General features: G+C 38.1%; 2 protein-coding genes across 2 annotated transcripts; one reads left to right on the plus strand and one right to left on the minus strand.

Annotated features, from left to right (window-relative positions):
* Window positions 1–2,912: 2,912 nt before the first annotated feature.
* Window positions 2,913–3,935, minus strand: LOC121385532 (slit homolog 2 protein-like). Its single transcript, XM_041516240.1, has one exon. It carries the CDS (start codon window positions 3,933–3,935, stop codon window positions 2,913–2,915), a length of 1,023 nt encoding a protein of 340 aa, XP_041372174.1.
* A 6,832-nt stretch (window positions 3,936–10,767) lies between these two features.
* LOC121385581 (all trans-polyprenyl-diphosphate synthase PDSS1-like) lies at window positions 10,768–27,744 on the plus strand. The gene is made up of 10 exons (XM_041516318.1): window positions 10,768–10,947; window positions 13,253–13,570; window positions 15,089–15,222; window positions 15,661–15,799; window positions 16,650–16,761; window positions 20,734–20,843; window positions 22,829–22,909; window positions 23,489–23,602; window positions 25,495–25,575; window positions 27,460–27,744. Exons 1-10 carry the CDS (start codon window positions 10,792–10,794, stop codon window positions 27,598–27,600), a joined length of 1,386 nt encoding a protein of 461 aa, XP_041372252.1. The 5' UTR covers window positions 10,768–10,791; the 3' UTR covers window positions 27,601–27,744.
* Window positions 27,745–27,994: the final 250 nt, after the last annotated feature.

Raw genomic sequence — 27,994 nt, forward strand, 5'->3', positions numbered from 1 at the left:
AATTGGCCCGTCAAATTTTTTTTTCCCCAAGGTTGATTAAAATGGTAAATCAACAAAGAATTTTAAAATTTGCTGGTTTTTCATTATTTTTTAACCAATTTAATCCAGGAACAGGTTTTTAAACCTTCTGCAAGTTTTAGTTGTTTAATACCCTTGTCGATATAAATTACTTTTTAAGCATTTTATATTAGGCGAATATTTTTATTTCATCTAATAATTTAGGAAAATGGGTTCATGCAATTGGAAGCTTAAAAAAAACCTTTTTAAGTTTTGCACAAACTGATTCTACCAATGTTTTTTTTGTTTTTTGTTTGAATAGCCTTTAAATTTCTATGTTTTTTTTCTTTAAACCAGAATTTACGGCGTTTAATTTTTATATTAATTAAAATATACCATTATATATATATTTAATTATTTTTCAATTAAGTTAGAATTTACCAGAAAAAAAGGGGGTAATTTAAATTTTAAGTTTTATTTGGGATTTGTATTATTTTTTAAGGCATTAAAACGATTTTTTTATTCTTAATAATGGGAAGAATGGTTTATGATTCCTTATTATTGTACCTTTTAAATTGCATGATTATACCAATGTTTGAATTTTTGGCTTTGTGTTTACTTTAAAATTGTGTCTTCTTCTTTTCTTTTAAGACAAATTGGCGTTATAATTTATAAAGGAAAATTAATATATATAAAATCTTATTAAAATAATGTAGTCTTACGGTCACGACTGGTTTGTTGCAATTTCTGTTTTCTTGTAGTTTAGGTTTTTTAACAAATTAAACACCATAATTAACATAAATTAAATTAATGTTAATTATTTATTACTTTAATGTTACTTTATTTGTATATTAAATTCAATAATATATATATTTTATTCATAATATTTGATCATTCTAATTATTTTATTATAAATAATTTATAATTTTATAAAGGATTAATATAACCCCTTATCCCTTTTCGGGCTAACTGCCTTATGTTAACTTCTCTGTTGGCCATGCCTTTCCTTGTTGCTTAAAAGCCCAAAACCACTATAAATTAAAATTTAAAATTTAATTGGAAAACCAAAGTAAACAAACAATAAATTTTTTTTTTTTGTTTCAATATTTTGGATTTTTAATTATAAAAAAATTTTTTAAAATTCAAACTGTTTTCCTCACTTGCGGACATTAATTTTGTTAACATTTCCCTTGCTTCCCCCAAACCTTCTACGGTTTGGAACAAAGTAAAACAAATCGCTTCTGGTTTCTTGTTTGGATTTTTTTTCTTTTGGATGGTAGGTGTTAATCCTGTTTCTTCCACGATTATAATGTTAAATTTCCCTCTTTTTCTTTCCACTGGGGTGAATTAAGTTACCGCTTTATTTCTGTTTATTTCTTCTTTTGAGCATCTTTTGAACTACCGTGTGTAGTTCTTTGGATGGGTTTTCCGTTTTTATAGTCAGCTTTCGTGTACACAAATTTTACAGTTGCCATAGTTGTCTGTAAACCTTGATCAGTTGCTTGTTTTTTCGTCTTTTGAGTCACCATTATTACTTCTCCAGACGAACTATTTGTTTTTACATTCAATTTGCTTGCATACACGGTTTGTAGTTTCCCCAAATTTTAGTACGTTTTGTTTGATGGTTTTATCATTTGTCTTGAGAGTGACCGTGGTTACCTCTTTAGGTGGGGACGTTCTGTTTGCATATCACGTGTTTCTCTATGCATGTTTGTAGTCATAACAAATGTCTGTACACCTTGTTCTCGTGCTTCCTGCAATTGGTTCCTTTTCTGAGTTACCATGGTTACTTCTGTAGATGAACTATCTGTTGGTATATTTGGTTGTCTTGTCCCAACATTCTGTATGCTTTGATCAATTGCTTTTCCTTTCTTTTTCTGAGTTTCCGTGGTTACTTTTCTAAGTGAGCTTTCTGCTTTATTATTTTGCTTTCTTGTATTAAGTTTTACAGTTGTGTCAAATTTCAGTTCTTTTTGTTTGTTTGCGGTTTCGTTCGTCTTCTGAGTCACTGTTGTTACTTTTCTAGATAAGGTGTTTTTAGAATCATTAGTTGTAAACACTTTTGTTTCGACTTCGTGTTTGGAAGTTGTTTGTTTGTTTACAGCGAGATTTGTCGAGTATAGGGATTTTAATGTGGATATCGTTGATACGCTTGGAAAAACATCCATTCTCTTGTTAGTTCTTATATTTGTAGTTTTCGAGGAAGAGTTAGCTGTGTAGTAGTTGTAGTAGTAGTAATTGTTGTTGTTGTAGTCGTTTGTTGTTATAGCTGTGGTCTGTTGTGGAATATTCATTATCTTAACAAATTCCTTATTTTTTAACTCTGCGATTCGTTTCCCTCTAAGAATGTCTGGTGAGGAGCACGTGATCTGACTGCTTAGAAAAAAATTTCTTAGATTTGAGTTCATCCATTTCTTTAGAAACAAGAGCTGCCTATCACAGTGCCACTTATTTCCAGAAATTCTTACAACATCTGCGTCTTCTCAAGAATTTACGAAATTGCGGGTTCAGGGTGGATAGTTATTGTCCATAAGGTTAATATCCTTGAGATGCACTGCAGACGACAACATGTCACGTTCAACCACTTGTTTTGCTATCGCAGAACTATGTTGTAAATTTAGTGAAAATGAGATTTGGTATCCTTGAAAAAATATTCCCATCTATTTTAGTGTCTTTGAACCATTTTTCGGTACGAAAGCCATTTCGAGTTTTGATAATGATTTTTAAACCAATGAAAACATCATTTTGAATACGTGTAATAATGTTTTTACTCAGCGATAAAACAGACAGTTTATCAAGTCCGGAAAATGTTTTATTTTTCAGGACTGAAATTTTATTTTGGTCCAAATATAGGTTTGTGTAGATTTTTTAGCTTCCAAAATGTACCTGGTTGTAGTTTTGAAATTTCATTGCTTTTAAGTAACAGGGTAGTAAGCTGGGAATTGGCAGGAAAATCGTTGTACGAAATTTGCTTGGATTTTGTTTCTGGATATATAGACAGACTTCACGGCTGATGGAAATGGCGATGGGAATTTCGTTAATTTATTGTCATTCAACCGCAATTCGCACAGGTCTTTCAATGACCCGAATGCTCCCTTATCGATAACATTTATTTCATTTTGGGCAAGCACTAAAATCTTTAATTTTGTATTACGGGAAAAAGCACACGCCTTGATTCGAGTTATGTTATTTTTGCCCAGCTGTAGATATTGAACTGACGGCGGGAACTTGCTTGGGATGCGGGTTAGGGCACACTGCGTCAGATCAATATACAAAAGCTGTTGGCTTTTCACGAATAGAGCGTTTGCATTTTCTAACGGGTTTCTCGTCAGAGTGATCCATGTTAAGCTCTGAAGAGGTCGAAAGGCAAACCGGTTGATTTTGGTTATCTCGTTGTTCGGTAGAAGAAGGTAGCTGAGATGTTTCAAATCCCTGAATGCCATTTTGGTAATTACTTTTATTTTGTTGCTGCCTAGATCAATTCTCTCCAAATTTTGTAAACCACGAAACACATTGTCGATATTTTCGATGAAATTTTCCGATAAATCGATTTCTTTCAGTTTTGGAACATCATCAAAAACACCTATTTCAATCATTTGTATGTTGTTGCTTCCAAGATCAAGTTTTTCCATATTTTTCAAATATTTAAATGTTTCCAGTTCAAGTGAGGTAATTTTGTTGTATTTTAGCACCAGCTCCTGTAGTTTTGTCAGGCTTACAAATCTCGTGGAGTCAATTCGTTCAATTTCGTTATTTCCAAAGTTCAATTTTGTTGTATCTGTTGGATTGTCAAGAGGAATGTTATGGAGTTTTCTCCCATAGCAGTTGACGTGTGTTTCTGAACACATGCATTCTTGCGGACACGCGAAAACCTGCAGCATACAGGTACAACAAAACACAATGCACACCTGAAGCGTCTCCATGACAACTGTACTCATTATAGAAATCAGTTGTAATAAATCTTGAAGTTTATTCTTGAAATACGATTTGTCTCAATTTGTATGAAGTTTTACAGAGATGTGTTCTTTATTCAATTTAAAAATAACTGACCTTGACATATTTTCACTCAGCATTTTCTGTCAACATTTCACATGCAAAACTGTACATTCCATTTTGATTAAATATTGATTACATCCAATCAGAAATTATTAATTCTGTCTGAAATCGAAAGTTGTAAGATTATATCCGTCCAGCTTAGTTTGGTTTTCCGTTTTTAAAAACTATTTTCCACATCACAAAAATCAATTTGTCGGAGTGGATGTCTAATACATTAACATATCCTTTTTGTAACTTCAAAATTTCTGAATTCATCCGTTAAACATTTGTATTCGGTAATGTCATTTACTGCTTGATGACAAATAATATTTTCTGGGCGTTCGTGTAAAATATTATCCTCCTTGAGTTATCTTCTCCTATTTTTAACCAACGGGGAAACGTTTCACAGGAAGATGATCCTTAACATCTTGATTTTGCAGGATGTTCGTGCACCAAGTTTAAAAAAAAACCAAAAAAACTCAGCCAACAAACAAAGCGTGCTTTTTCAATGTGCAGGCCTGTTTTGTATGTAGTTATTATCAAAGGGATGTTTCACAAATACTCACAATAGTGGTGTGTGTGTGTGTGTGTGTGTGTGTGTGTGTGTGTGTGTGTGTGTGTGTGTGTGTGATGGCATCGACGAACACAAATAACCGCACATACACAGGCCCCTAAGCATAGATATACGCATGCGATTACGCGCGCGCGCGCGCTCCACACACACACACACGCACATTCGTAAGGATGGGTTGGATAGATGGATTGTTGGATCAAAGGATGGATATGTGGGTGGGTGATTGGATGGATGGATAAATCAGTGATTTAATGGATGGATGGATGAATGCCGCTGCATGAATGAATGAATTAATTAATTAGTGAATGAATGGATGAATGGATGAATGAATGAATTAATTAATTAGTGCATATATAAATAATGACCTTTCGCCAAACGACGACCTTTATATGAACTGGTATGATCACTGCGGTTGGACATAGTGGGGGATGGGGGGATGGGATGCCGGAGATTATGGGGTTTTTGGGGGCCACAGGGCGTAGGCGGTTTGGCTTTAGGTTTTGTGTAGGGTCTGGCCTCCCCTCACCCCCGGCCTCCATTTGGACACACCAACGTTCGAAATATTATTGGTAATTTTTCCTCTTCAAAATTTACTAACCAAATGTTCAAATGTTCAAATGTTAATATTACATTTAGAACACCCCATCAAAAATTGCTTCAATTATTTTTTAATATATATATATATTTTTTTGTTCTATTATTTTAAGTAGTTTAAAGGTAATTTTGTTTTAAGGGCGCAGCCAAAATTTATCAACCTCCATTTCCCCCATTATTACTATTTTGGCTTTAATATTTAAAATGTCTAAATTGGCTGTAGTAGTTAGGAAATCCCTGTCCCGAGTCTGACCCCCGATCCTATCGGAGGTCGAACTCGGGATAGGCGTGTTCGAAACCCTAGTGGTACATGGACACGTTAAACCAGTTATATAATACTGTGAATGATGACCATATCGTAACTGACGTGATGCTAATTAGGGGCTGGATTTTGGCTCGGTCGGTTGAGTGCTCGCCTGAGGTGCTTGCTTCGCAGGATCGAATCACCTCGGTGGATCTATTGAACTGATTGGGTTTTTTTTTGTTCCAACCAGTTACACCACAACTGGTTACATGCCGTAGTATGTGCTTTCCTGACTGTGGGGAAAGTTCATATAAAAGATCCCTTGCTGCATTAGAAAAAATGTCGCGGATTTCTTCTGTCAGCATTACCAAATATTTGACATCCAATAGCCGATGATTAATTAATCCATGTGCTCTAGTGGTGTCGTTAAACAAAACAAACTTGTTCACTCTAATTAAAGTTAGGGACGGGATGTAGCCCACAGTGGTAAAGCCTTCTCCTGATGCGCGATCGATCAATCCCTGTCGGTTCGGTGGGCTATTTCTCGTCCCAGCCAGTGCACCATGGTGATGGTGCATATAAACGATCCCTTGTTGCTAATGGAAAAATGTAGCGGGTTTCCTCGCGTATCAGAGAGAGAGAGATGGAGAGAGAGAGATGGAGAGAGAGAGAGAGAGAGAGAGAGAGAGAGAGAGAGAGAGAGAGACGGAGAGAGAGAGAGAGAGGTCATATATGCTCTTAAGCGTTTAGTTTTTGCCTAGAATTTTTTAACGACACCACTAGAGCACATTCATTAATCAATCATCTGCTATTGGATGTCAAAAATTTGATAATTCTGACTCGTAGTCATCAGAGAAAACCAGCTACATTTTTCCATTAGCAGCAAGGGATTTTTTATATACACATTCCCACAGACAAAAGAGCATGCCCCCCACCCACCCACCCACACCCACACCACCCACCCCACCCCACCCCACCCTGCCTACACCACTGAGCTACACATTTTGTTGAAAAGAAAGAAAGAAAAATAAAGAAAAGAAAAACGTTTTATTTAATGACGCACTCAATATATTTTAATTACGTATATATATATATATATATATATATATATATATATACTCTTCAAAAGAAGAAACGCAAAACCACATTGTCGTAACATTTGGAGAATTGATTTAATTATTGAATGGTGAGTCCGATAATTACCAAATGTTGCAGGATTGTTCACAATTCACTCTAGTCCATTGTGAGTAAGTGATAGGACACACCACCAAGGTCAAGGTCATCTGGAGTCAATACCGGGTGTGGCCTCCGCGTGTGTTGACAACTGCCTGGCACCGCCTGCCCATTGAAGCAACCAGAGTACGGATGACGTCCCGGGGGATGGTGGCCCACTCGGCCTGCAAGGCTGCTGCCAGCTCGGGCAGGGTCTGGGGCTGTGGTTGTCGCTGTCGGAGGCGTCGGTCCAACTCGTCCCATAGATTCCCAATTGGGTTCAAATCCGGTGATGTCGATGGCCAAGGAAAGGACATTAATGTTGTTGTTCTGTAGGAAAGCCGTTGTGAGACGTGCTGTGTGAGGCCTGGCGTTGTCATGTTGGAACACTGCGTTGGCGTTGGCCATAACTGGAACGATGTGTGGCCGGAGGATCTGGTCAATGTAGCCCTGTGCATTCAGGTTGCCCTGCACGTGGACCAGGTCAGTTCTGCCAGTGTGTGAGATGGCTGCCCACACCATGACACTACCCCGCCGAATCTGTCCACTTCCTGCACGCAGTTTGCCGCATAACGTTCACCACGACGCCTATACACGCGACATCTTCCATCATGACGTCGGAGCAGAAATCGGGACTCGTCACTGAACCACACCTGTCTCCATCGCAGTTGAGGCCATTGTCGATGAATCTGGCACCACTGCAGTCGGAGTCGACGGTGTTGTGGTGTTAAGATGACACCTCGAACTGGACGTCTGGCACGAATTCCTACCTCACGTAGGCGGTTCCGTACAGTCTGGTCGGATATCCTGCGCAAACCTGGTATTGCTGCGGCTGTGGAGGTGGCAGTAGTCAATCGTTCCCGAAGGTGGCGTACCCGGATGTAGCGGTCCTGCCCGGGGGTAGTGACCCGTGGTCGACCGGATCTAGGGAGGTCACGTGTTGATCCATGTTGCTGGTAACGGTCCCACAGTCTGGAAATGGTGCTTGGGGACACATGGAATGCCCTGGCAACGGCCGTTCTGGATTCGCCTGCGTCTAGTCGGCCGATGGCATTGTTTCTCTGCGGTTAACTGAGACGTGGCATGTCCAGGATTGTCAATTGTCGGCCAGATACAGAGGCCAGGCAAGCGAACACCCTGCACTTTTATACTGTCGGTGTTCATGTTGCACGTGCAGACAACGCACGTGCAGTGGTGACATGGTTTGCACGTGACTGCGTTTTTGCGAATATTCACATTTTGGAACTTTATTGTACAGTAGCTGCGTTTTATCGAATGTAACCGTGGGAATGTGTTTGGGACATGCAATGACCTTATATTTACAAAGCATGAACCGGTAGGAAACATAAAATCGGAGTTATAACCCATTTGTACCCTTTTGCGTTTCTTTTTTTGAAGAGTATATATATATATATATGATGTCGGACATATGGTTAAGGACCACAGATATTATTAAATAGAAAATTTGTTGCCGCCACGGGCTACTCTTTTCGATTAGCAGCAAGGGACCTTTTATATGCACCATCTCATAAAGAAGGAAGAAGGAAATGTTTTATTTAACGACGCACTCAACACATTTTATTTACGGTTATATGGCGTCGGACATATGGTTAAGGACCACACAGATATTAAGAAAGGAAAGCCGCTGTCGCCACTTCATGGGCTACTCTTTTCGATTAGCATCAAGGGATCTTTTATATGCACCATCCCATAGACAGGATAGCACACACCACAGCCTTTTGTATACCAGTCGTGGTGCACAGGCTGGAGCGAGAAATAGCCTAATGGGCCCACCGATGGGGATTGGTCCTATACCGACTGCACATCAAGCGAACGCTTTACCACTGGGCTACGTCCCGCCCCACCTCATAAAGAGGACAGTACATGCCACGTCCTTTTATATACCAGTTGCACTGGCGTAGAAATCGAGGGGGGGGGGGGGGGGGGGGGGGGGCATGCCCCACTTTTCAGATATTTTGCTTTATACTTGCTTTATAATAGTGTAAAAGTGTGTAAATATAAAAATGTGCATCCCCCCCCCCCCCCCCCCCACACACACACTTTTTGGCACCTTCCTACGCCACTGAGTTGTACTGCACTGGCTGGAAAAAGAAATAGCCAAATGGGCCCATGCACAGGCTTCAATTAAAGAGACAGTGCCAACGGGGATCCATCCTAGACCGAGCGCGCATCAGGCGAGCGACCTACCACTAGGCTGCGTGCCCCCTCCCCTTCCCCCGTTCCCTCTTTGTTACATACATGTACAGTGGCGGATCCAGAAAATCCATTTAGGGGACGGGGGCAATGACATGAGGTGGAATGCCAAGGGGACTTTGCGGGAGGTTTGGAGGGGGATCGTAACTATCGAAAAATTTAGGAAGGGGGCCCGGACCCCTGCCCTCCGCCTCTGATGTATACACGAAGAGCACTTCACTTACAGGATGTAACCAGGAAGCTCTAAAACCAGTTCTGTCGGATTTGCGGGAAATGTGTTACAGCCGAAATTAATGTTATTGTCACCATGTAGTTCGCGACGGGACGTAGCTCAGTGGTCAACTACGTGTAAGAATTAACGTATGTGTTACATCCAATAGCCGATGATTAATTAATCAATGCGCTCTAGTGGTGTCGTTAAACAAAACAAACTTTAACTTTAGCCCAGTGGTACAGCCTGATTGCGCGTCCGTCTAGGATCGATCCCTGTCAATAGACCCACTGGGTTAGCGTTTTCGTGCCAAGCAGTGAACCATGAATCAAAAGCCGTGGTATGAGCTATTCTGTTTTTGAGCATGTTCCTAATAAAATTTCCTTTGCTACTAATCGAAAAATGTAGCGGGTTTATTCTGACTATAAGATTATACTAGGGGTAGAATTTAGCTCAGTCGGTTGAGTGCTCGCCTGAGGTGCTTGCGTCGCAAGATCGAACTATCTTGGAAGATTCATTCAACTGATTGGGGTTTTCCTCATTCAACCAGTGCACCACAGTTGGCCAAAGACCGTGGTATGTGGTGTGTGGTATGTGCTTTCCTGTATGTAGGAAATTGCATATAAAAGATCCCTTTCTGCTAATGGAAAAATGTAGCGGGTTTCCTCTGACGACTATATGTCAATAGCTGACGATTAATTAATCAATGTGCTCTAGTGGCGTCGTTAAACAAAACAAACTAATATTGAGTAGAACGGGGCGAATGGGCATAAGTCACAATTTTATGAAAACCTTTTTAACTCCGTAATATAATTTGAAACTGAAAGATGTGTTGTATGTAATACTTAACCCAGATTTAGATACAAGAAACTACATACATGTAAATAATCCCAAAGTTAGAGACTTAATTTTAGAACACTTTAAGAAATTTTGTTTCATAGATCCATTTCGTGAACTTTATCCAGATGTTTAACAATATACATGGACCAAATTTGATTTTTAAAAATCCTGTTAAACAAGCTAGATTAGATTTATTTTTACTATCAGAAAATTTAATATCAATTGTAAATAAAGTATGAATTGAAAGTAGCTATAGATCATGCTTCATAATAGTGTAAAAGTGTGTAAATATAAAAGTATGCCCCCCCCCCCCCCCGGCACCTTCCTACGCCACTGAATGACAATTATTCTTGTCGAACTAAGTATATATATATTATTTTGTTTCACTATTTGAGCCGTGTTTAAAAACTTACTTAAGTTAGTACAATCGTTTTTGATTTATGACGAGCCCCATGGATGACAGAGGTGAAATTATTTGTATTGGGGTTTCGTTGCTTAATAAACTTAATTTTATTTACCTTGAATGGCAATATTGTATATATGTATAGCAAATTCGTCACAGTCGTGTAATTAGTATTTGACGACATCATACTATTTACTCCACGACTGGTATATCAAAGGCTGTGGTTTGTGCTATCCTGTCTGTGGAAATGCGGGTTTCCTCTGATGACTACGTGTCAGAATTACCAATGTTTGACATCAAATAGCAGATGATTGATAAATCAATGTGCTCTAGTGGTGTCGTTAAACAAAACACATTAAAAAAAAAAAATTCATAAAATTAATTTCCCCGCCATATGCACAGTCCGCTTTTCATTTCGCATATTGGTCCTGGTCCTGGTTTTCGGTCCAGTCCGGTCCGGTGTGGTTATGGCCGCCGCTGCCGCAGTTCGTAGCAGACTGCATTGGACTGCAACCTATTGTTGTCACGGTGTACCAAAACGTAATTTAGTGACACAAAGGAGGGTTGTCCGCGTCAATACCAACTCTCCACACCAAAACAACTTCGGGTGTTGTCAAACCCAGGTAATTAGAATAGTCTCAACGATATCGGTGAAGTCGCCGGGTTAACCTTTGCAGTTTGCAACATCCGACCTTGACAAAGCACGTTTATTTTAGAAATAACGAAATTTATTAGAGTTAAATTTTTCTGTTTATTTTACGTTGTGTTTAATGTATGTAGCTGTTGTATTTTATGTCGTTTTTCTTTTACGATTAGTACTCGCCGATCAGTTTGAAACACTTTTGTTGACGTTTTTGAGGTTGCCTACTTAGTTTCCGTGGTGATATGTTGCCGTAATATATCCTACAACTCCCGATTTTATTTCACAACACGCTTTCTCATTGATACATATGTTTTGTAGATTACCGTTAAACCACCCAACTCATTAAAAATATTTGTTTATTTGGTAAGACATCCACCTCCTGTCTCCTCCCCCATTTCAAAATATACTGTTCTGGCGAAGTTCTATCTTTATATTAGCCCGAGTACTCTGAGTCGTCTGACTGTAAGAGAGCTAGACAGACATTTGGACATAAATACGCTGTCATTACAGTCAGAGACCAAGCTATGTAATTTTTTGGCAATCGCCAATCACCAAAAAGTAGTCAAAGATTTCCGCTGTAATACCACAACAATCCTATGTTTGACATCAAATACATTTACATTGACCATTTTCGAGTTCCTTGGTTAAAAACATTTCAGATATTAATCGCTAATACACACACTACAGAAAGAAACCCGACAGCACCCACATTCAGCTAAGCTTCGGCAAACTCCGGACAGCAGAATTCTAAGTTCGCCGACCTATATCGTGACGTTGCATCACATGATCACCCACTCAGCCATTCTGTCTTCCAGGGGCCGTCTCATACACTAATATGACAAGTGCCCGACAATCACCCCAAAAAAGAAGTTTGTTTTGTATAACGACACCACTAGAGCACATTGATTCATTAATCATCAGCTATTGGATGTCAAATATTTGGTAATTTTATCATAGTGTTAGAGATGAAACCCACTACATTTTATCATTAGTAGCAAGTGATCTTTTATATGCACCATCCCACAGACAAGATAGCACATACCACGGCCTTTAATATACCAGTTGTGGAACACTGGGTGAAGCGAGAAATAGCGCAATGGACCCACCGACGGAGATCGATCCCAGACCGACCACGCATCAAGTGAGCGCTTTACCACTGGGCTGTGGACAATCATGAAAGCAACAGAGAGTGGTACACACACACAGAGAGAGAGAGAGAGAGAGAGAGAGAGAGAGAGAGAGAGAGAGAGAGAGGAGGGAGAGAGAGAGAAAACAATATTACATTCACGTTTTCTCAAGGTGAAAAAAGTATTTTATCTACTAAGTCGTATGCCTGCTTGGCATGTGTATCACTCTGGCATATCAAAGGCTGTGCTATCCTGTCTGTGGGATGGTGCATAGGCCTATAAAAAATCACTTGCTACTGATGATAAAATGTAGCAGGTTTCGTCTCTAACACTATGATAAAATTACCAAATATTTGACATCCAATAACTGATGGTTAATGAATCAATGTTCTCTAGTGGAGTCGTTACACACAACAAACTTCTTCTGTGTTTTTTTATGATTGTCGGGCAGTTGTCGTATTATTGTTTGAGACGGTCCCTGGAAGACGAAATGGCTGAGTGGGCGATCATGTGACGCAACGTCATGATATAGGTTGGCGAACTTAGAATTCTGCTGTCCGGAGTTTGCCGAAGCTTAGCTGAATGTGGGTGCTGTCGGGTTTCTTTCTGTAATGTGTGTATCAATGATTAATATCTGAAATTTTTTTAATCAAGGAACTCAAAAATGGTCGATGTAAATGTATTTGACGTCAAACATAGTATTGTTGTGGTATTACAGCGGAAATCTTTGACTACTTTTTGGTGGTCGGTGATTGCTTAAAAATTACATAGCTTGGTCTCTGACTGTAATGAGAACATATTTATTTCCAAATGTCCGTCTAGCTCTCTTACAGTCAGAGTACTCGGGCTATCTTTATATCAATATAAGATGTGCATGTGTGTGGACTAAGGTCACGGCAGTGGCTTTTGGTCGGTCTTTTCACTAAAAAATATAACTGCTGTATAGATAGCAAGCCATCATTAACAAGGCTGCTTTGTATATAGAACAGAATAATTGAAAACTGTTAACAAGGCCTTGATATTTAGAATTTTGGGGAAGGGGGTAACCAGATGTTATTAAATGCTCATCAGACACCTACACTGACTACAGCTGTAATTTAAAATGTTCTGAACAAACATTTGTTTTCTTACGATGACGATCAACTTTTTCTTTTGTAGGTCAGGGGTCAACATTCATCTTGTCAATTTAACAACTACAGCAGTAACGGGACATTTGTCCATTTCCAAAGACATTTTCATCGGTCAAAGCAGATACATGCCATAAGTAACCATCCTCTTATTGTGGGACTAGTGTTTCATTATCATGAACCAATCAGATTGCACCAACCATGTCACCAGCCAGTCAGATTACTTTTTCAATGTCACCATCTAATCAGAAGCCTGTCATCGCACGTGACCAAGTCAGACGAAAAGAACTTGGATCCATACAAACTTGTTGAACTTGAGCTACAGTCTCTAAGCAGGGAGATTAAAAAGGTTTACTTTTGTTCAATTTCATTAGAGGTCCAATATCATGGTTATAAATCAGGGCTTGTTCTCCCGCTCGCCAAATGTTTATTTTAAAGGCATATTGTCACAGACCACTGACCTATTTAATAGCCTAACAAAGTATTACCTGAACAAAAATAATTCAATTTGTCCCTAAATGTACTTTATTCAACCATCTTCATAACCACCATATTCCATTTATTAATGATATTTTGTAAAAATAATTGAATTATGGCAATGGTCCATAATTCAAAAACTAAAATTGCTGAGAGGGTTTTACATGGATTTCATTCCATCATGGTTCAGTTAAGGTGATGCGATAGATATATTTGGTTTCCAACAATTAATGTAATTTTTATTTATTATCCATTTTTAGAGCAATAAGGTCCTTAAATCTGTGACAGTATGCTTTTAATTTGGTGAAAACACTTATGTACAATAATTTATATTTTGTTGTAAAATAGCTATAGGTTTTGTATGGTTAAGATAATTTGGCAAAATTTTCTGAGCACTAAGAGCTGACCCTGCAATTGTCATAATTTGCTCTCCTTTTTTTTTGTTTAGATTTGTGCAGGGCTCGAACTTAAAAAAATTTCTCCCACGTAAATTTTTGAAAGAATTGCCATGGATGAAACAGCCCACCAACGACAATTTTGAACCTGCCTTTGGCAATTGTTTTTTAAAGTAATGTTTGCAGCAAATATACATGATTGAAAGGTTATTTTGCTGTATGTAGACATATTTCAAATATGCAAGTATTAACTATTGGCAGATAATGTACACCAGGTGTATACATTTTGCCATTGTTGAGGAACTTTACTAACAGCATAATAGTGCCATCGGTGATGTTTTTTATCGATGGCAATTTATATCTTAAATGACAGCAATTGCACTGCTATTTTTAGATATGTTAGTGATAAGTAATTGCAAGTTACTCGAATCAACATTGTGTGATTTTAAAAAATCGGCTTCTGTATCCCACAATTTGATCAGTTGTGGAAGAGCCCTAATTAATGACAATAGAAATGATTATGTTCTTGATTCGGTTGTGACAGTATTCTGTTTATACTAGAGCTGGATGGTATTGAAATTTTAGGTTCGGTATCAGTGTATTGGGGGGGGGGGGGGGGATTTACCTCAGTATCGGTACAGTATTTGGTATTGATACAAGACAGATACCAATACCGATATCAAGCTGTATTTTCGGTATACTCTCCTTTAAATGGCCATTTAGTTTAGTCTCACCTGCTAATTTCATCTAAATAAAATTAAATTCCATACACAAGGCCCATATCTCTCTTCTTTTCAACTATTTTGTGTTTGTCAGAAATCTTGTTAGTGCTTTACTAAATGGCAGATAACATAAATTTTAAATTTACCGACATTTCAGTATTTTGAAATTTGCTTGATACTTAAATTCAGTATTGACATGATACCGATACTGATACCGAACGGTATATACTGTATACTGCCCATCTCTAATTTGTATCCCTGATTTGTTTTAAGGAAATTACCACAAGCTATGATTCTCTCAGCCAGATTGCATCTTATTACTTCGATGGCAAAGGAAAAGGATTTCGACCCATGGTCATTATGCTGGTGGCCAGAGCATGCAACATGCACGAACAACTCAGTGAGGTGTAAGTATGGGAGATCTGACTACAGATTTGAGAAGCTATCTTAACACAAGATATCATAAAACCGTCGTAGGCTATAATATAATAGTGCATATAAACGTTCCCTTGCTGCTGATAGGGAAATGTGGTGGGTTTACTCTGAAGACTGTGTCACACTTACCAACTGTTTAGCATGTGTAGGAAATTGTGCTGGGGAGTGGGGGTGGGGGGATGGTAGTGGAAGGGGTTTAAATTGATCGTTAAATTTTTAGAGGGGGTTATGCTCCAGCAGAAATTACATTAAGAAAACAAAATTTCCTTGGAGCAGGGGTAAGTTTTGACACCCAAGCCCTTTCCTCTCTGCACATGCGTCTGAATGTGCTGTAGCCGTTTTTAAATATTCCTGTCCATTTTCCCTGATGCTGGATTATACACTGGTGTTTCCTTTGTGTTTGTCTTCAGTTTGCTGTACTCCCAGAAGCGTGTGGCGATGATTGCCGAGATAATTCACACAGCCAGTCTAGTTCACGACGATGTCATTGACGCCTCCGACACCAGAAGAAACAAACCCAGCATTAACTGCATATGGGGCCAAAGAAAAGTAAGTATAAACGACATGTTTCTATATATATATATATATGTGGATCAATGTATCTGTCGATGCCCTCGGGGCAGAACGTAGCCTAGTAGTAAAGCGCTCGCTTGATGCACGGTCAGTTCGTGATCAATCCTCGTCAATGGGCCCATTTGGCTATTTGTCATTCCACCAGTGCACCATGACTGGTATATCAAAGGCTATGGTATGTGTTATCCTGTTTCGAATGGTGCATATAAAAGATTCCTTGCTACTAATGGAAAAATGTAGCGAGTTTCCTCTCTAACTAAATGTTGCAATTATCATATGTTTGACCATCCAGTAGCCGATGATTAACAAATCAGTGTGCTATAGTGGTGTTGTTAAACAAAACAAACTATCTAATAATTATAGATGCAGTCAACACACTTATTTACGGTTATATGGCGTCGAAGAAGTTAATATAGATAATAAAAATTGTTTTACATGTTTCCTTTGAACACTGTCAGAATTAGGGGCAGGACGTAGCCCAGTGGTAAGTCGCTCGCTCGATGCGCGGTCGGTCTGGAATCGATCTCCATCAGTGGGCCCATTGGGCTATTTCTCGTTCCACCCAGTGCACCACGACTGGCATATCAAATGCCGTGGTATGTACTACCCTGTCTGTGAGATGGTGCATATAAAAGATCCCTTGCTGCTAATCGAAAAGAGTAGCCCATGAAGTGACGACAGCGGGTTTCCTTTCTCAATATTTATGTTGTCCTTTACCATATGTCTGATGCCATATAACTGTAAATAAAATGTGTTGAGTGCATCATTAAATAAAAAAATTCCTTCCTTCCATTATTTTGGCTCTGTGTGTATCATTTATCTCCAGGCAATCTTGGTGGGTGATTACATCCTATCTGTCAGCTCCATCATTCTGGCTCGACTCCGAAACACGGAAGTCGTCTCAATTTTATCACAGGTTATTGATGATCTGGTGCGAGGTAAAATATTTTTTATTAGTTATATTTGCTTGTTTACACCATAAAAGTAAGATGTTGCATTCATGACAAAATTAGGTGAACAAATATTTTACAGTATTCATGTACTACACAGGAACCTGTCTAAACCGGCCAAATTTCATGGTCCCGAATTTTCTCTTAAACCATTTATTAAAAACCTGATAAAACCAGAACCTGTCATTTTAGGAAACCGGATTGATTTTTTGCTCTGAAATGTAAAATCATTAATAAATTAACCTGAAGAAACCGGTGTAGTGTAAGGGTAAATAATGCTCAACTGTTTTCAGTTGTATTGTCAACTCTTTTCAGCTTCGGACAAATCACAGATACTAACACATTAGGGTTTAATTTTTGTTCAGTACACTTTGATAATGAAATACTGTCACGATGAGAATAAAATGCAAGAAACAACTAAATTTAGAGTAAAATATACACACTTGACTTCATTTGATGCCACCGGCCTCGGTGGCGTCGTGGTTAGGCCATCAGTCTACAGGCTGGTAGGTATGGGATTTTTAATCCAGATACCGACTCCAAACCCTGAGTGAGTTCTCTGTAAGGCTCAATGGGTAGGTGTAAACCACTTGCACCGACCAGTGATCCATAACTGGTTCAACAAAGGCCATGGTTTGTGCTATCCTGCCTGTGGGAAGCTCAAATAAAAGATCCCTTGCTGCTAATCGGAAGAGTAGCCCATGTAGTGGCGACAGCGGGTTTCCTCTCAAAATCTGTGTGGTCCTTAACCATATGTCTGATGCCATATAACCGTAAATAAAATGTGTTGAGTGCGTCGTTAAATAAAACCTTTCTTTCTTTCTATCATTTGATGCCAATTAATGTCAAGGGAAATAACTCTGTATTCTAAAACTCAACCCTCTGAACACTAGATCCTATCTAAACCGTATAAATATTATGTCCCGTGGGTGATCTGGTTTAAACAGGTTTTGCTGTATATGTAATTTCAGTTCTTTGTGAAAATTAAGCTGACCGAAACGTAGAATTCATCGTGTTCAAGATGAGATTTAAATCCAGTATTTTGATATTAAAAACTCCATTATCATCTTTTAACCACCATTTCAGTCCCCATTTTGTCTATTTAAATCTGTTGTAGTCCATTTTGATGTTTCCTTGGATCCATTGCTACTTATTTTGTATTACAAAATTTAACAATGCAAACTCTTTAAAATACATGACATCATTTTGTGTGAAGTATACCAATAATGCTATTGGTTTATAACCGGACTCGATGGCGCAGTGGTTAAGCCATCAGACTACATGCTAGTAGGTACAGGGTTCACAGCCCGGTACCGGCTACCACCCAAATTGAGTTCTTAAGGGATCAGTGGGTAGGTGTAAGGCCACTACACCCTCATCTCTCTCACTAACCACTAACCAACTAACAACTAACCCACTGTCTTGGACAGACAGCCCAGATAGCTGAGGTGTGTGCCCAAGACAGCGTGCTTGAACCTTAATTGGATATAAGCATGAAAATAAGTTGAAATGAAATGAAATGAAAATTGGTTTATATGTACCAAATCTTCCAGTAAAATTAGATATACAGTGAAAGCCCTCCAATCTGGACAGACATGGGACCAAGTGAAAAATCCACTTTTAAGTCGTATCCACTTGAGAGAGGTTATTTTTTTTTACTGATATTTAAAAACTGTCAGTGATAAATGTCTGATTTGAGAGAATTCTGGTATACAGAGTGTCCACTTTAGAGGGATTTCACTGGATATATTTTGTATTTATTTACATGGTATAGTAAATGACGAATGGACCCATTGGGCTATTTCTTACTCCACGCAAGGTAATTTAAAAGCCGTCATATGTGCTATCTAGTCTGGGATAGTGCGTATAAGAAAGATCCCTTGCTCCTAATGAAAAATGTTGCAGGTTTCCTCTCTAAGACTTAAACTTACCAAATGGGTCCGGTTTAGAGGGGTTTTACTGTATATGTTTTGTAGGTACAGTCGAACCTGTCCTAGCGGCCACCTGTACTCGGTGATCACCTGCCTTAAGCGGCTTACTTTTTTCCATCCCAAACAATTTATAATGTAAATGTACCTGTAATAAGCGGTCACTTGTCTACCACGGCCACCGGCCACCTAAATCAGATCCCAAATCGCTAAAATAGCTGTATTAGGCGGCCACAGTAAAGGTTTTACTATTATATAAAAAGGGTTATTTTAACAACAGCAATAAGGTGCAGCAAATAACCGATCTTCACACCTTCAGGAATACTAGTACCCATTCAGTCCCAACATCTCTCCTGTGTATCAATTCTGGAATGTTCTAATTGCCTCTGGGCAGGCGACCCTTGACATTTGTAGGTTGACTTACTGTGACAATACATCACGTGAAGTAGGAATTAAATAAATAAATGGAAAAAGAAAACAAACTTGTTGAGAATGTTTAATTTAATACATTCCATTTGCATTATTTCTGAAAAGGAGACATGTGAAAAGTTGATTTATAGTCAACTGTGAAGCACACATCCGTTGATTAGCAGTACAGACGGTAAAACAAGAAACAACAACAAATGTTTTAAAGACTATATATCTAGCAACCTGTACTCAGTGGCCACCTGTCTTAAAGGGACATACCCTAGTTTTTAAACACTATGACATAGTTTTGACTATTAGAGCCGTTTTTGATAGCTGAAATCAAACTTTACTTAGATTTTATTGTTTAGATTATCCATTTTCGTACATTTGGAGTGGTTTTGGTCATCCTGGTGATTTTAATGTCACAAAAGGCATTTCTTATATTTTTAAAAACGCACGTGCTTCTGAGAAGTAACAGTTATGGAGTCAAGTTTTAGTCTATTTTTAAAGGGTATTTCACCATTTCAAAGTCACAGACTCATGTTTCGTTGAATTGTAACCTTATCCAAATGTGTTACAGGTTTGTAGATTAACTAAACTTAGCGTTAATTTTCACGGTTTGAAACTAGAGTATGTCCCTTTAAGCGGCCACTTTTATCTACTCCCTTGTGTGACCGCTTAAGACAGGTTTTACTGTACTTACATCAGGGATTTATCCAGGATTAATTGTCATGGTCCCATGTCCGATGGGATTGGGGAAATTAGTGCAAGTAAATCATATTTTGGGATAATTTTTCAGGTCACTGAATGATGCAGTACATCAATTAAATTAATGTATTAGAACATATATAATTAAATATATATATATTTATTACTCATATGGGCTCAAATATACGGGGTAATATTTTTTGGATCTCTGCACAGTGTGCAGATTGCTTCTGCAGCCTCTGATTGGCTGGCTTAAAAATTCACGACATTTGGTTGGTTGCTTGCCATGGCCGGAACTTCACTTTCATTCATATGTTTTCATTCATGAGTCAGATTGCACATACGTTATACGATCTACAAAGATTTACAAAAACAAATGGACTCATTTGTTTCGTAAACATGAAATGGTATATTTTCATAAGCAGCGGCTTTAGTAATATATAAAAATAATTATTTTCAAATGCAAATACAGTTGTAATATTTTGTACTGTAAGCATTTGGCTGTGGAAGGAACGGCGTTATGATATGACGTCACTTACATTATGTCATGTAATGCGCGTAAGTTTATATGACGTAATGGCTGATGGATTTGTTGTAGACTGCAGAGGAATTTTTACATTAAAAATCAGTTAAAATTGACAATGGGTAATAAAGAGAATAACCAACTCGCTACGAGAAATTGTGAATTATCTGTCCCTCGTGAATGAATGTTGTAAAACCCTCGCCAAAGGCTCGGGTTTACAACATTCATTCACTCGGGACAGATAATTCATAATTCCTCGTAGCTCGTTAGTTATTCTCTAAATATATCGGGAATTTTTAGTACAGAAATTGGAAATTTTCAGTGCCACTTTCAGAATGCCTGAATAAATCCCTGTACATGGTATAGTGAATGCTGATTGTGTGTATCTTTCAGGTGAGTTCATGCAGCTTGGTTCCAAGGAAGATGAGGATGAGCGGTTTGCTCACTACCTGAAGAAAACCTTTAAGAAAACCGCCAGTCTTCTCGCCAACAGCTGTAAAGCTGTGAGTGACACACAGATCTTATTTTCTCGAACTTCCAATTTTCATGATTTTACCAAAAAGCACATTTTGTGGGCTTCTCACGGATCAAAAAGATGGTATCATAAATTTGTATTGTATAATATAATACATGTATGTGTCAGGTCAGGTTAGGTCATATGTTTTAACATGCACATTCAGAGCAAGCTGTTGTAGCACACACTTGTCATTGTCAACTTATGCCGGTGTAATAGCGCAAAATATACCACTCGCCAGACTATACCCGGAGTATAAACTGGACTAGTCCAGAATATACCCCGGGGTATAAAACAGGCTAGCCCAGACTATACCTCTCTTTTATGAAAACAATGGTTGCTTTTCTTTAAAGCGTTTATTATTTATTTATTTATTTATTTATTTATATATATATATATATTGTATACAGGTTGAGGGTTACGGTTAGAGGTATAAAATAGGCTAGTATATTTTGGGCTGTTACATCAGCTCCTTCGTCCAAGGACTGGAAAGGGGTTTGGATGTGTGTGAGAGGGGAACACCCTCTTGGCAAATGTAAGAGAGCACATGCAGCCAAATTAGGGTCGGTGTATGTGTGTGTGTTCTATTCTTAAATGATTGTACTAAAGTACTAATCAAAATTATACCCAGGTGATTTTCCAGTCTTATATATTAGTTATGAAAATCTCTGGAATAAAAACCATAAAAATGTGTCAGTATTATCATGACCTGTTATGGTATTCAAACAACCGATACCTAAAATGACAATAAATGACCTGTTATAGATAGAAATATGAGATTTATTTACAATTTTACTGCAAAACATATGTAATATGAAATGGACTATAACACCAAGTTTGATATTGAACACACCTGAGACCACCTCTCTGCTTAGCTTAATACTTGTGATTTCACCTGTCAAGTAATCAATATAAACCTGAGTGTTATAGTCTGTTCCAAATTACATATGTTCGGCAGTAACAGGTCATTTATTGTCATTTTTTCTACCGGTTGTTTGAATACCATAACAGGCCATGATAATACTGACACATCTTTATGATTTTTATTCCAGGGATTTTCATAACTAATATATAAGACTGGAAAATCACCTGGGTATAATTTTGATTAGTACTTTAGTCCACAAATTACATGAAAATTAGACCACCAAGAAGAAATGTGATTTCACGACATGTAAACATGGTTTAAGCGGTCTATAGCCAAATGCGAATTAACTTGGAATTTGGCAAAAATATTTCTTGACTAATTTGCCAAGAAGCTAATTAGAAAATTAGAGGAGAGGGATATAGCCCAGTGGTCAATCGCTCGCTTGTTGCACGGTTGATCTAGAATTGATGTCCTTCATTGGGCCCATTGGGCTATTTCTTGTTCCAGCCAGTGCACCACGACTGCCAGTCATTGGTATATCAAAGGCTGTGGTATGTGCTATCTTGTCTGTGAAATGGTGCATATAAAAGATCCCTTGCAAATGTAGCAGGTTTCTTCTCTGAGACTGTCAGAATTACCGAATGTTTCACATCCAATAGCTGATGATTCATAAATCAATGTGCTCTAGTGATGTTGTTAAACAAAACAAAACTTCATTCCGTTAATAGGTACTGGGTTCGGATCCCAGTCGAGGCATGGGATTTTTAATCCAGATACCGACTCCAAACCCTGAGTGAGTGCTCCGCAAGGCTCAATGGGTAGGTGTAAACCAATTGCACCGACCAGTGATCCATAACTGGTTCATCAAAGGCCATGGTTTGTGCTATCCTGCCTGTGGGAAGCGCAAATAAAAGATCCCTTGCTGCTAATCGGAAGAGTAGCCCATGTAGTGGCAACAGCGGGTTTCCTCTCAAAATCTGTGTGGTCCTTAACCATATGTCTGACGCCATATAACCGTAAATAAAATGTGTTGAGTGCGTCGTTAAATAAAACATTTCTTTCTTTCATTCCGTTAAACATGTAATTCACAATTTTTTTTTTTTTTTTAGACTGCAGTCCTAGGCAAGTGCTCTGAAGAGGTGGTGGAAATTGCCTACCAGTATGGAAGAAACATTGGCATAGCCTTCCAGGTTCGTTTATAGATAGCTTACAACATTTGTGTAGAATATTTTAATAATGCAGATTGTGCCTTATCATTTTAACCAATTTCATCACCATTCACAGTGTTATAAAAAAAAATTGTTGATAAAATACAACTTTAAAAAAAAAAAAAAATGAAATTTTTATTGTTTATGTAAAGCAATTTTTTTTTTTTTTTTTTTTTTTTTTCTTTCTATTAAAACATTAAAAGAAAGAGTGGCCTATTTTATAATGCTTTGTAATATTATATTACGTTGATGATCATGGGGCGGGGATTGGAAATCAGTTTAAAAAACAACAACCCTGAAATATGTCATGTAAAATGCCTTTAAAAAGTAATGTAATTTGGTTGTTAACAAAGTGTATGCAGACTTCTATGAATACCAAATTTTGGGTCGGAAGTGTAAGATTGTGAGTTGAAATTCCAAAATATCTAGATTACATAATTTTTTACGATTCCAGAAGAATTTTAAATCTCTCTCTCTCCCCCTAAAAAATAAAAAGAGAGAACATTTTAACCATGTTGTTTCAACTTGACCTTTAAACCTTGTTTTTCTTTCTCATCTCAGCTGATGGACGACCTGCTGGACTTCACGTCGAGCGATGCTGTGATGGGGAAGCCGACCTCTGCAGATCTCAAGCTGGGTCTGGCCACCGCTCCAGTCCTCTTCGCCGCACAGACGGTTAGTTTGTACTGCTCAGTACATCTAGAATGCAGTTGTTGTTATGCTCTGAATTGAACCGCCTTGGGGAATCCATTCAACTGATTGGGTTTTTAACTTGTTCCAAACAGTGCACCACAACTGGTCAACGGCCATGGTATGTGTTTTGTTGTCTGTGGGAAAGTGCATATAAAAGATCCCTTGCTTCTAATGGAAAATTGAAGCAGGTTTCCTCAAAATTACCAAATGTTTGACATCCCAATAGCCAATAAAACTATGTACTCTAGTGATGGTGTTGTTAAACAAAATAAACTTTTAACTTTCTTACTCTCATTTGTACTAGTTGTTGTTAGGCCAATAGGAAATAGGAAATGGTTTATTTAACGACGCACTCAACACATTTTTATTTATGGTTATATGGCATCAGACATGGTTAATGACCATACAGATATAAATATAGAGAGAGAAAACCTGCTGTTGCTACTTCATGGGCTACTCTTTTCGATTAGCAGCAAGGGATCTGTTATATGCAGCATCCCACAGACAGGATAGTACATACCACGGCCTTTGTTACACCAGTCGTGGTGCACTGGCTTGAACGAGAAATGGCCTAATGGGGCCAATGACGGGGATCGATCTTGAACCGACCAGGCATCAACCGAGCACTTTACTACTGGGCTACGTCCCGCCCCTGTTAGGCCCATAGGAGTAATATCTTTATTCTAGTTATTAGGCCCATAGGAGTAATATCTTTATTCTAGTTGTTAGGCCCATAGGAGTAATATCTTTATTCTAGTTGTTAGGAGCATAGGAGTAATATCTTTATTCTAGTTGTTAGGCGCATAGGAGTAATATCTTTATTCTAGTTGTTAGTTAATATCTTTATTCTAGTTGTTAGGCCCATAGGAGCAATATCTTTATTCTAGTTGTTAGGCCCATAGGAGCAATATCTTTATTCTAGTTGTTAGGCCCATAGGAGCAATATCTTTATTCTAGTTGTTAGGCCCATAGGAGCAATATCTTTATTCTAGTTGTTAGGCCCATAGGAGCAATATCTTTATTCTAGTTGTTAGGCGCATAGGATTAGGCCCATAGGAGCAGTATCTTTATTCTAGGTCCTTAGGAGCAGTATCTTATCTAGTTGTTAGGCCCATAGGAGTAATATCTTTATTCTAGTTGTTAGGCCCATAGGAGCAATATCTTTATTCTAGTTGTTAGGCCCATAGGAGCAGTATCTTTATTCTAGTTGTTAGGCCCATAGGAGCAGTATCTTTATTCTAGTTGTTAGGCCCATAGGAGCAGTATCTTTATTCTAGTTGTTAGGCCCATAGGAGTAATATCTTTATTCTAGTTGTTAGGAGCATAGGAGCAATATCTTTATTCTAGTTGTTAGGAGCATAGGAGCAATATCTACACTAATTTTTTTTAGGTCCTTAGGAGCAACATCGACACTAGTTATAAGGCCCATAGGAGCAACATCGACACTAGTTATAAGGCCCATAGGAGCTTCCTCTATATTCTAGTTGTTAGGCTCATACATGCAGTGCAGCATATATCCTCTAGTTGTTAGGCCCATAGGAGCAACATCAGGACTAGTTGTTAGACCTATAGGAGCAGTATCTGGACTCTTAGTTGGTGTCAGGCCCATAGGAGCAACATGTATACTCTAGTTGTTTTAAGGCCCATGGTAATAGAATGCTCAAATCTTTAACACACTGATTCCCTGATGCCCGTCTTGTTTTGATTCTAGATAGTCAGCTATGTGAACCATTTCCCTGATGCCCGTCTTGTTTTGATTCTAGATAGTCAGCTATGTTAACCATTTCCCTGATGCCAGTCTTGTTTTGATTCTAGAATAGTCAGCTATGATAACCATTTCCCTCATGCCCGTCTTGTTTTGATTGTTTTTGTAGTATCCTGAACTACACGTGATGATAATGCGGAGATTCAGTTACGATGGAGACGTGCAGAAAGCGAGGTACTATGTAGCACAGGTATGTCACAAAACTCAGGTAATTAACGATTGTCTGTTATTTCTTTTATGGCAAAGCTGTTAACATATAAATTTGTTGGGTTTTTTTTTTTCATACACAGATGAATGTAAAAAAGAAATAACAGACAATACTTGTAATTAAATTTGAAACTATACAAACTAATAACAAGGCTAGCTACCTTGGTTGAGCAGAACGTTTCGCCAAATTATTTATAAAACTTAAAAAGTTGTAGAAACTGAAATATTTTCCAAAATAATATCAATTATTACACAAGGATAATTTCGCCATATTAAAATAAAATTCGCCAGTTGTTTTCAAAATTTGCAATTGGTGAATTTGGCGAGTGCCAGAGCTAGCCCTGAATAATAACACTAAAAGTTCGTGTTTTATTTTGAATTGTTGGAAGTACTAATATAAAATAACATCAGATATGATGTTCCCTGACAAAATGTTTTATTTTGAAATGTTGGAAGTACTAATATAAAGTAACATCAGATATGATGTTCCCTGACAAAATGTTTTATTTTGAATTGTTGGAAGTACTAATATAAAGTAACATCAGATATGATGTTCCCTGACAAAATGTTTTATTTTGAATTGTTGGAAGTACTAATATAAAGTAACATCAGATATGATGTTCCCTGACAAAATGTTTTATTTTGAATTGTTGGAAGTACTAATATAAAGTAACATCAGATATGATGTTCCCTGACAAAATGTTTGTTACGGCTTGACCAATGGGATGATATTAAATTGTAATGAATGTCACTTAGATATGGTAGCCCATGAAGTGGCGACAGTGGGTTTCCTCTCTCAATATCTGTGTTTTCCTTAACCATATTATGTCCCACACCATATAACCGTAAATAAAATGTGTTGAGTGCATCGTTAAATAAAACATTTACTTCCTTCCTAACTTAGATATGGGACATTGGGGAGCCATTTAAGATATCACCATATTGATACCATATAAGTTCATATGATAAGGGGAGATAACAATGACTGCTTAATTTAGCCTCAGGGGAGTGGTGGGGAGTGAGAGTGATAGCTCTTCTTAAACGGCGATCACTGATCTATCTAACATCTGTGAAATGTGTCTGTCTGTGTGAATGCAATGAAATCATCTCATCGACCGGCCTCGGTGGTGCAGTGGTTAAGCCATCGGTCTCCAGGCTGGTAGGTACTGGGTTCGGTACCCAGTCGAGGCATGGGATTTTTAATCCAGATACCGACTCCAAACCCTGAGTGAGTGCTCCGCAAGACTCAATGGGTAGGTGTAAACCACTTGCACCGACCAATGATCAATAACTGGTTCAACAAAGGCCATGGTTTGTGCTATCCTGCCTGTGGGAAGCGCAAATAAAAGATCCCTTGCTGCCTATCATAAAAGAGTAGCCTATGTGGCAACAGCGGGTTTCCTCTAAAAAATCAGTGTCAGAATGGCCATATGTTTGACGTCCAATAGCCGATGATAAGATAAAAAATCAGTGTGCTCTAGTGGTGTTGTTAAATGAAACAAACTTTACTTTCCTTTCATCTCATCGAGTTTAGGGTGGAACATAGCCCGGTGATAAAGCACCCGTTGGTCTGGGATCAATCCCCATTGGACTATTTCTCGCTCTAGCCAGTGCACCACGACTGGTACACCAAAAAACAACCCCTTGCTACTAATGGAAAAAATGTAGCAGGTTTCCTTTCTGAGACTATGTAAAAAATTACGAAATATTTCACACCCAATAGCTGATGATTAATAAATCAATGTGCTCTAGTGGTTTCATTGACCCCCCCCCCCCCCCCCCCCAAAAAAAAACAACAACAAAAAACCCAAACCAAAACACCCCCAAAAACCGACAAAATATCTTATCGAATCTGTATATTTTTCAGAGTGATGGAGTTGCACAGACGCGGTTCTTGGCTACCCAGCATGCAAAGGAAGCGGTGCGACTGTTAAAACTACTTAAACCGTCAGATTCCCAGTTGGCGCTCATCAGTCTTGCCGAGATGGTTTTGAAGAGAACAAAATAATGCTGGCTTGTTTTAGGAATATATTCTGTATTAGCGTCATTGAAAAGACGATTGTGGGAAAAAACCCCAACCTTATTTAATATTCTTTTATTGAATACAAAAAAGAAAAAAATTAGTTATGAAATATATGGCTTTTATAAGAAAGTGTTTTTGTTGTTGTTGTTTGATGCACGGTCAGTCTAGGATCGACCCACTGGGCTATTTTTCGCTAGTAGGCCGGCTTTTGTACTAATTAAACAAAAATGCCCAAATCTGGATAACAACATTTATTCATATTAGCATTACTACCAAACAGATATATTGGGTTTCAAACGAATCACTTCGCATTTTTACATGGATTACATTTACATTTATTTAATATTATATATATTTTTTTTTAATTGGATTTTATTTG

The sequence above is a fragment of the Gigantopelta aegis genome, chromosome 11 (assembly GCF_016097555.1).
Source record: "Gigantopelta aegis isolate Gae_Host chromosome 11, Gae_host_genome, whole genome shotgun sequence".
Classification (NCBI taxonomy): domain Eukaryota; kingdom Metazoa; phylum Mollusca; class Gastropoda; order Neomphalida; family Peltospiridae; genus Gigantopelta; species Gigantopelta aegis.